Source organism: Rhinopithecus roxellana, chromosome 17 (genome assembly GCF_007565055.1).
Source record: "Rhinopithecus roxellana isolate Shanxi Qingling chromosome 17, ASM756505v1, whole genome shotgun sequence".
Lineage (NCBI taxonomy): Eukaryota > Metazoa > Chordata > Mammalia > Primates > Cercopithecidae > Rhinopithecus > Rhinopithecus roxellana.
This window is the reverse complement of record NC_044565.1, coordinates 9,098,236-9,109,395: the sequence shown is the minus strand read 5'-3', so window position 1 is coordinate 9,109,395 and position 11,160 is coordinate 9,098,236. Positions and strand designations below refer to the sequence as shown.

Sequence of the window (11,160 nt, the reverse complement as noted above, 5' to 3'; positions counted from 1 at the left end):
GGCACACCAGGAGATTATACCCACACCTGGCCGGGAGGGTCCCACGGCCACGGAGCCTCCCTCATTGCTAGCACAGCAGTCTGCGATCTAATCACAAGGCAGCAGCGAGGCTGGGGGAGGGGCACCTGCCATTGCTGAGGCTTAAGTAGGTAAACAAAGCCGCTGGGAAGCTCGAACTGGGTGGAGCTCACAGCAGCTCAAGGAAACCTGCCTGTCTCTGTAGACTCCACCTCTGGGGACAGGGCACAGCTGAAGACCAACAGGAGAAGCAGCAGAGGCCTGTGCAGACCCGAACGACTCTGTCTGACAGCTTTGAAGAGAGCAGTGGATCTCCGAACACGGAGGTTGAGATCTGAGAACGGACAGACTGCCTGCTCAAGTGGGTCTCTGACCCCTGAGTAGCCTAACTGGGAGACATCCCCCACTAGGGGCAGACCTGACACCCCACACCTCACACAGTGGAGTACACCCGTGAGAGGATGCTTCCAAAGTAAGAATCAGACAGGTACACTCTCTGTTCAGCAATATTCTATCTTCTGCAACCTCTGCTGCTGATACCCAGGCAAACAGGTTCTGGAGTGGACCTCAAGCAATCTCCAACAGACCTACTGCTGAGGTTCCTGACTGTTAGAAGGAAAACTATCAAACAGGAAGGACACATATACCAATACCCCATCAGTACGTCACCATCATCAAAGACCAGAGGCAGATAAAAAAACAAAGATGGGGAAAAAGCAGGGCAGAAAAGCTGGAAATTCAAAAAATAAGAGCGCATATCTGCCTGCAAAGGAGCGCAGCTCATCGCCAGCAATGGATCAAAGCTGGTCAGAGAATGACTTTGACGAGATGAGAGAAGAAGGCTTCAGTCCATCAAACTTCTCAGAGCTAAAGGAGGAATTACGTATCCAGTGCAAAGAAACTAAAAATCTTGAAAAAAGAGTGGAAGAATTGATAGCTAGAATAATTAATGCAGAGAAGATCATAAACGAAATGACAGAGATGAAAACCATGACACGAGAAATACGTGACAAATGCACAAGCTTCAGTAACCGACTCGATCAACTGGAAGAAAGAGTATCAGCGATTGAGGATCAAATGAATGAAATGAAGCGAGAAGAGAAACCAAAAGAAAAAAGAAGAAAAAGAAATGAACAAAGCCTGCAAGAAGTATGGGATTATGTAAAAAGACCAAATCTACATCTGATTGGGGTGCCTGAAAGTGAGGGGGAAAATGGAACCAAGTTGGAAAACACTCTTCAGGATATCATCCAGGAGAACTTCCCCAACCTAATAGGGCAGGCCAACATTCAAATTCAGGAAATACAGAGAACACCACAAAGATACTGCTCCAGAAGAGCAACTCCAAGACACATAATTGCCAGATTCACCAAAGTTGAAATGAAGGAAAAAATCTTAAGGGCAGCCAGAGAGAAAGGTCGGGTTACCCACAAAGGGAAGCCCATCAGACTAACAGGAGACCTCTCGGCAGAAACTCTACAAGCCAGAAGAGAGTGGGGGCCAATATTCAACATTCTTAAAGAAAAGAATTTTCAATCCAGAATTTCATATCCAGCCAAACTAAGTGTCATCAGTGAAGGAGAAATAAAATCCTTTACAGATAAGCAAATGCTTAGAGATTTTGTCACCACCAGGCCTGCCTTACAAGAGACCCTGAAGGAAGCCCTAAACATGGAAAGGAACAACCGGTACCAGCCATTGCAAAAACATGCCAAAATGTAAAGACCATTGAGGCTAGGAAGAAACTGCATCAACTAACGAGCAAAATAACCAGTTAATATCATAATGACAGGATCAAGTTCACACATAACAATATTAACCTTAAATGTAAATGGACTAAATGGTCCAATTAAAAGACACAGACTGGCAAACTGGATAAAGAGTCAAGACCCATCAGTCTGCTGTATTCAGGAGACCCATCTCACATGCAGAGACATACATAGGCTCAAAATAAAGGGATGGAGGAAGATCTACCAAGCAAACTGGAGAACAAAAAAAAAGCAGGGATTGCAATCCTAGTCTCTGATAAAACAGACTTTAAACCATCAAAGATCAAAAGAGACAAAGAAGGCCATTACATAATGGTAAAGGGAGCAATTCAACAGGAAGAGCTAACTATCCTAAATATATATGCACCCAATACAGGAGCACCCAGATTCATAAAGCAAGACCTTAGAGACTTACAAAGAGACTTAGACTCCCATACAAGAATAATGGGAGACTTCAACACTCCACTGTCAACATTAGACAGATCAACGAGACAGAAAGTTAACAAGGATATCCAGGAATTGAACTCATCTCTGCACCAAGCAGACCTAATAGACATCTATAGAACTCTCCACCCCAAATCAATAGACTCTACATTCCTCTCAGCACCACATCGCACTTATTCCAAAATTGACCACATAATTGGAAGTAAAGCACTCCTCAGAAAATGTACAAGAACAGAAATTATAACAAACTGTCTCTCAGACCACAGTGCAATCAAACAAGAACTCAGGACTAAGAAACTCAATCAAAACCGCTCAACTACATGGAAACTGAACAACCTGCTCCTGAATGACTACTGGGTACATAACGAAATGAAGGCAGAAATAAAGATGTTCCTTGAAACCAATGAGAACAAAGATACAACATACCAGAATCTCTGAGACACATTTAAAGCAGTGTGTAGAGGGAAATTTATAGCACTAAATGCCCACAAGAGAAAGCTGGAAAGATCTAAAATGGACACTCTAACATCACAATTAAAAGAACTAGAGAGGCAAGAGCAAACACATTCAAAAGCTAGCAGAAGGCAAGAAATAACTAAGATCAGAGCAGAACTGAAGGAGATAGAGACACAAAAAACCCTCCAAAAAATCAATGAATCCAGGAGTTGGTTTTTTGAAAAAATCAACAAAATTGACAGACCGCTAGCAAGACTAATAAAGAAGAAAAGAGAGAAGAATTAAATAGACGCAATAAAAAATGATAAAGGGGATATCACCAATGACCCCACAGAAATGCAAACTACCATCAGAGAATACTCTAAACACCTCTACGCAAATCAACTAGAAAATCTAGAAGAAATGGATAATTTCCTGGACACTTACACCCTCCCAAGACTAAACCAGGAAGAAGTTGAATCCCTGAATAGACCAATAGCAGGCTCTGAAATTGAGGCAATAAGTAATAGACTACCAACCAAAAAAAGTCCAGGACCAGATGGATTCACAGCTGAATTCAACCAGAAGTACAAAGAGGAGCTGGTACCATTCCTTCTGAAACTATTCCAATCAATTGAAAAAGAGGGAATCCTCCCTAACTCATTTTATGAGGCCAACATCATCCTGATACCAAACCCTGGCAGAGACACAACAAAAAAAGAGAATTTTAGACCAATATCCCTGATGAACATCGATGCAAAAATCCTGAAGAAAATACTGGCAAACCGGATTCAGCAGCACATCAAAAAGCTTATCCACCATGATCAAGTGGGCTTCATCCCTGGGATGCAAGGCTGGTTCAATATTCACAAATCAATAAACGTAATCCAGCATATAAACAGAACCAAAGACAAGAACCACATGATTATCTCAATAGATGCAGAAAAGGCTTTTGACAAAATTCAACAGCCCTTCATGCTAAAAACGCTCAATAAATTCGGTATTGATGGAACGTACCTCAAAATAATAAGAGCTATTTATGACAAACCCACAGCCAATATCATACTGAATGGGCAAAAACTGAAAAAATTCCCTTTGAGAACTGGCACAAGACAGGGATGCCCTCTCTCACCACTCCTATTCAACATAGTGTTGGAAGTTCTGGCTAGGGCAATCAGGCAAGAGAAAGAAGTAAAGGGTATCCAGTTAGGAAAAGAAGAAGTCAAATTGTCCCTGTTTGCAGATGACAGGATTGTATATTGAGAAAACCCCATTGTCTCAGCCCAAAATCTCCTTAAGCTGATAAGCAACTTCAGCAAAGTCTCAGGATACAAAATCAATGTGCAAAAATCACAAGCATTCTTATACACCAGTAACAGACAAGCAGAGAGCCAAATCAGGAATGAACTTCCATTCACAATTGCTTCAAAGAGAATAAAATACCTAGGAATCCAACTTACAAGGGATGTCAAGGACCTCTTCAAGGAGAACTACAAACCACTGCTCAGTGAAATCAAAGAGGACACAAACAAATGGAAGAACATACCATGCTCATGGATAGGAAGAATCAATATCGTGAAAATGGCCATACTGCCCAAGGTTATTTATAGATTCAATGCCATCCCCATCAAGCTACCAATGAGTTTCTTCACAGAACTGGAAAAAAACGGCTTTAAAGTTCATATGGAACCAAAAAAGAGCCCACATTGCCAAGACAATCCTAAGTCAAAAGAACAAAGCTGGAGGCATCACGCTACCTGACTTCAAACTATACTACAAGGCTACAGTAACCAAAGCAGCATGGTACTGGTACCAAAACAGAGCTATAGACCAATGGAACAGAACAGAGTCCTCAGAAATAATACCACACATCTACAGCCATCTGATCTTTGACAAACCTGAGAGAAACAAGAAATGGGGAAAGGATTCCCTATTTAATAAATGGTGCTGGGAAAATTGGCTAGCCATAAGTAGAAAGAGGAAACTGGATCCTTTCCTTACTCCTTATATGAAAATTAATTCAAGATGGATTAGAGACTTAAATGTAAGATCTAATACCATAAAAACCCTAGAAGAAAACCTAGGTAATACCATTCAGGACATAGGCATGGGCAAGGACTTCATGTCTAAAACACCAAAAGCAACGGCAGCAAAAGCCAAAATTGACAAATGAGATATGATTAAACTAAAGAGCTTCTGCACAGCAAAAGAAACTACCATCAGAGTGAACAGGCAACCTATAGAATGGGAGAAAATTTTTGCAATCTACTCATCTGACAAAGGGCTAATATCCAGAATCTACAAAGAACTCAAACAAATTTACAAGAAAACAACAAACAACCCCATCAAAAAGTGGGCAAAGGATATGAACAGACATTTCTCAAAAGAAGATATTCATACAGCCAACAGACACATGAAAAAATGCTCATCATCACTCACCATCAGAGAAATGCAAATCAAAACCACAATGAGATACCATCTCACACCAGTTAGAATGGCAATCATTAAAAAATCAGGAAACAACAGGTGCTGGAGAGGATGTAGAGAAATAGGAACACTTTTACACTGTTGGTGGGATTATAAACTAGTTCAACCATTATGGAAAACAGTATGGCAATTCCTCAAGGATCTAGAACTAGATGTACCATAAGACCCAGCCATCCCACTACTGGGTATATACCCAAAGGATTATAAATCATGCTGCTATAAAGACACATGCACACGTATGTTTATTGCGGCACTATTCACAATAGCAAAGACTTGGAATCAACCCAAATGTCCATCTGTGACAGACTGGATTAAGAAAATGTGGCACATATACACCATGGAATATTATGCAGCCATAAAAAAGGATGAGTTTGCGTCCTTTGTAGGGACATGGATGCAGCTGGAAACCATCATTCTTAGCAAACTATCACAAGAACAGAAAACCAAACACTGCATGTTCTCACTCATAGGTGGGAACTGAACAATGAGATCACTTGGACTCGGGAAGGGGAACATCACACATCGGGGCCTATCATGGGGAGGGGGGAGGGGGGGGAAGGATTGCATTGGGAATTATATCTGATATAAATGACGAATTGATGGGTGCTGACGAGTTGATGGGTGCAGCACACCAACATGGCACAAGTATACATATGTTAGAAACCTGCACGTTATGCACATGTACCCTAGAACTTAAAGTATAATAAAAATAAATAAATAATAAAAAATAAAAAAAAAAAGAGGAGCACATAATTGGAACACAGGGCATCTGAATGAATCTGAGAAACAGATGTGCTGCACAAAAGTCACCAGACACAAAAGAGCACATACTATATTTCATTTACGTGAAACTCTTAAAAAGAAAATGAAATCTGTACTGACAATAAGCAGATCAAGAATTCCCTGATCTCTGTGGTGGAAAGCAAGTTGATTCCAAAAGTGTGGGTCAAAACTTTTTGGAGTTACAGAAATGTTCTATGTCTGTATTTTGGAGTTGGTTCTAAAGATTTATTTATCTGTGACAGTTCTTTGACGGTGTATTGTTTTGTAATTTTTTTTCAATAAACTTAGTTAACAGTGAATAAAGTAAGTGCAAGACCAATTGGGTAATGTTGTCTTTGCATCTTCTATCTTGCAGTGTACTGAAAATTGTATGAGCCAGAATATCTGAGAGATAATCTCAGCTCTGAAACTGAAGAACTGTGTATCTCTTGCAAGATCTCTCTTTTCTAGGTACTTTGGACATTTCTTCTATAGAATGAGAATTTAAATACACTTCATAGATTAAGTCAAAATGGTAGGCTTTTAATACACATCGGTTATTCATTTTAACTAAAAGTCTGAGCAAAATAAAAAGTCATACAAAATTGGAAAATTTATTTAAATAAGATGAAATATTCCTTTAAAAATTAGGAAAATAAAACTGTCACATCTTCTATTTCATATCAAATTTTAAGAACTTATAACTACATATCAAGTGTTCCTAGCATAAAAACTGTAATATATTTACACCAGGCCTGGTGGCTCAAGCCTGTAATCCCAGCACTTTGGGAGGCTGAGGCAGGCAGATCACGAGATCAGGAGTTTGAGACCAGCCTGGACAACATGGTGAACTCCCATCTCTACTAAAAATACAAATATTAGCACCACATGGTGACACACATCTGTAATCCCTGCTACTCAGGAGGCTAGGGCTGGAGAATCGCTTCAACTCAAGAAGCAGAGGTGGCAGTGAGCTGAGATCACACCATTGCACTCCAGCCTAAGTGACAGAGTAATGCTCTGTCTCAAAAACAAACAAAAAACTGTAGTACACTTAACCATGTGTGTTCACAAATGAATAGATATAAAAATGATTCTGTTGTCCTTTACCTATTTTTCAGAATTTTTGTGTTTATGTTCATAACAGATACCAGCATTTAATTTCTCCCTTTGTTGTGTCCTTGTTAGATTTTGGACTGAAGGATATGGTGATCTCATGTGATAAGTTTGGGATATTTGCTCTTTTTGATTCTCTTGAAAGTATGTGTAATTTTGATAAGGTATCATGTCACCAGTCAGGCAGATGTAAAATTGGATTTTTCATTCTGGGTAAGTTTATAGTATGGATTTTTTGTTACTTCTGTCAAGTTAGTTGCCATAAAAATATTCATAATATCCATCTTTTATATTCTTATCATCATAGACTCTACAATGATTTTCCCCTTTGTATTTATAGTCCTCTGTTTCATGTCTTTTTTTCACTCCTTTTCTCTAATCTGTCAGAGATTCCTGGACTATCATTGATCCATCTCTAGAGGGAGTTGTAAGTATGAGGAAGAGAAGAACTTTTAAATCTTCCAGCTGCTTTTGCTCCCACTATACTAACAACTACTACAATCACAGCAACATCCACAACACCACAGGACAAGCTTCTACAGCTTCCAGTGAATCTATCTGAGTAAATCTTCTCTACCTCTATCTTATGCAGCTAGAAGTTTTGAGAGTCATACAAGTAGTGCCGTAGCCTTTGTTCATAATTGAAAATTAGGCAAGACTTAGCGTAATACTGGCATTCCTTAAACCAGTCACATTTTAGTTTGTGGATCATCATTATACACATAAACACAGCATGTGTCTAATATATATATATCAAAATCCATGAGGCAATACTTACCACAGTCTGTATTTTCTGTTGTATTATATTTCCTCTTATACTTTTATTCTTGTTTTTCATTAAAAAATCTATAGTGAACAAGCAAAATTAACAAGCCAAACAAACAAACGACACAACCCTTTTAAAAGGGAACGAAGTACATGACCAAACACGTTTCAAAAAAAGGATATAAATGGTCAAAAAGCATAGGAAAAAGTGCCAAAAATCACTAATTATTAGAAAAATGTAAATCAAAACCACAATGAGATACTGTCTTATACCAGTTAAAATGGCCGTTATTAAAAATCAAAAAAATGACAGATGCTAGTGAGTTTATAGAGAAAAGGAAATGCTTATACAATGCTCATAGGAATTTAAGTCAGTTCAGCCATTATGAAAAGCAGTTTGGCAATTTCTTAAAGAACTTAAAATAGAAATATCATTTGACCCAGCAATCTCATTACTGGGTATATACCATAAGGAATATAAATTGTTCTATCTTAAAGATGCATGCATGTCTATGTTTATCACTGCACTATTCCCAATAGCAAAGACATGGAATCAACCTAAATGTCCATCAATGGTAGACTGGATAAAGAAAAGGTGGTACATATGCAACATGGAATACTTACTTTACAATTATAAAAAAATGAGTTCATATCCTTTGCAGCCACATGGGTGGTGCTGGAGGCCATTATCCTAAGAAAACTAACACAAAGTTTCAAGTTTATACTAATCAAGATTTGCATAGCGGAAGAAAAAAACAGTTGTTTTAAAGTAATCAGATTTAGCATTCTTAGGCAGACCTTCATGCTGATGAACTGTGGAAAATAATACCCAATGATAGAAAAGGGGGTAGAATACGGGGGTCCTCAAACCAAGAATAAAGTGAATCCCATTAACACTCGGTTATTAAAGAGACCTATAGCTCTGGACAATGCAGGATCTGTGGATGTCAGATGCTTTGAGGAATCATGTTATCCTCTTTGTTCATCCACAGTAAACCTCTTGACCTTATACTGGAAATAACATTGGTTTAGGGCCATTACAAAATAATTTTGACAACACTTCACTTGCTCATATTAAGTGTTCTTTTTTGTTTAAAAAAAAAAATCCATTTCACACTTAGTAACATGTAGTATGTGTGTCACAACGTGTCCCTCCCCACAAGTGGAACAATTGCACAGTATATTGAAGACCTAATAGCCCCACCCTCTAAGACTTTATTAAGCACTCTCTGCAAACTACGATATTCTCCTACTTATTCCCAATCCAGCATTGAAATACATTACTCCATTTAGTTCTCATAACCACTTCAAATTTTGCCAATAGATGCACAAAAATGTACTTCAGGAAGAAACATTCTCTGCAGGCAAATCTGGGCAGCCCTGGTCTGACCTAGGACACTGAGGACACTGTCTCTGTGCTGAGTTACTGAGACGAGACAGCCCCGCAACTGTGCCCAGCCTGCACCACCCCCTGCTGGTTTGCATGTTCCCAGAACACAACCCCCTGCCCTAAAGACTTCTTAATAGATTAGTCACACCCTGTGCAGGAGTCAGACCCAGTCAGGACACAGCATAGACATGAGGGGCCCCCACTTAGCTCCTGGGGCTCCTGCTGCTCTGGCTCCCAGGTAAGGAAGGAGAACGCTAGGAATTTTCTTAACCCAGTGCGCTCAATGTGTCTGGCACTTCTGGGAACTTCTCTTATACCATGATTCATAGTGTGGATATTTGTTTTTATGTTTCCAATCCCAGTGTCAGACGTGACATCCAGATGACCCAGTCTCCATCTTTCCTGTCTGCATCTGTAGGAGACACAGTCGCTATCGCTTGCCAGGCAAGTGGGGGCATTAGCAATAATTTAGCCCGGTATCAGCAGAAACCAGGGAAATCCCCTAAGCTCTTCCTCTATGACGCAAAAGATTTGTGCACTGGAGTCTCGTCGAAGTTCAGTGGCAGGGGATCTGGGACAGATTTCACTCTCACAATCAGCAGCCTTAAGCTTGAAGATTTTGCAGCTTATTACTGTGAACAGAAATTCAGTTACCCTCCCACAATGTTACAACCAGAATATAAACCTCTTAGAGAAACAAGCATATGAAGTTGGGCTGCACAGTTGCTCCTCCTGGTGCCCCCATCCCCTGAAAGCATTTCTCAGATGTATACAAGTTTTTAAGCTTTTGGCAGAAGGGATCAGGGAGTCTCCTGCATATGCTCACTCTCTTTCTTCATTCTCAGTCCCAGCAGCACAGACATGACAATGTCTCCCTGATTTAGTAATGGATAGCAATGATGATATCTGAGGAATCTGTGTTGTGGCATCTTTCAGGGATTGTACATCAAAATAGAAACCACTCTACAGATTTCAAGAAGGAATTGTTTTAAAACAGGAAATTAGAGTCAAAAATCCAACCTGGAGGTGTGGTAATCAGAGAAGCTGATACTAGAAACAGGGGACTCTCTGGTGGTCCACTAGAAGCCTGAATGCATCTGCCCCTGAAGGTGTGGACTGCTTGACCACGTGGTCCTCTCCTCGGTCTAGGAAGCAGAGTGTGAGGGTGCTGGTTCTCTTAGCTGCCTGTAGCACCTCACTAGGTGATTCTCCAGTCCTCACCTCAGTCCATGTTTCTACCTGCAGGTGTCAATGAATATTGAATCATCTTCTTCTGACTTTTATATAGGACATGAGGGTGCCTTATTGAGCAACTCTACCAGAAATTATAGAGAAAAGGGTTTTTTTGAAATGTGCTTCCAGAAATGATGGTGATAAAGAGGAATTGACAGCTGACAACCAAGTAAGGCCAATTTTACCCCAAATCTCAATTTTTCAGATTTGGGATGACCCCAGAATATCCTTGCCTGTGCTTCCACATCTTATTAGCAAGTCTGGGATCATTGCAAAAAAATCTTTCTAAGTCATAAAGTAAAAAGAAAAATGAGAAAATTGCTTAACATACCTAGCAATTCTTTGACAAACAAATGAAAAACCTTTCTCGATAACACAAATAAGAAACCTAATTGTTCACAAAGTATATTTTTTCTTTAATATGTAAACACTTTGCTAATCAAAATTTGTCCGGATGTCAACTGCCTCCTCAGCATCTCGGTGAGCATGTTACAAATACAAACTAACAAATCCATCTTAGACCTATTGTGTGACAATCTGCATTTCAACAAGTGTACAGGTAACCTACCGGAGTTTTCAGGAGCTATATACTAGAGGATATTTACTTCAGCTAAAAAAATGTATATTTTTTACAATGAGGCCATTTATGTTAAAGCCACATGTTAAAAACACAGTCGGCTTTAATTCTAATTAATAAAAAACTACTTTTGAAACCTTTTTTAACATTGTAAAAGTTAAAAC

At 39.4% G+C, this 11,160-nt stretch overlaps 1 gene segment (V, D, J or C); it reads left to right on the top strand.

Moving 5' to 3' along the window:
• Nucleotides 1–370: 370 nt before the first annotated feature.
• On the top strand, nucleotides 371–9,894 carry LOC104676489 (the record flags this gene model as incomplete). The annotated part of the segment is given in 3 exon segments: nucleotides 371–379; nucleotides 9,394–9,424; nucleotides 9,548–9,894. Coding segments are annotated over 3 exon segments (387 nt in total), but the record flags the coding sequence as incomplete, so codon positions are not given.
• Nucleotides 9,895–11,160: the final 1,266 nt, after the last annotated feature.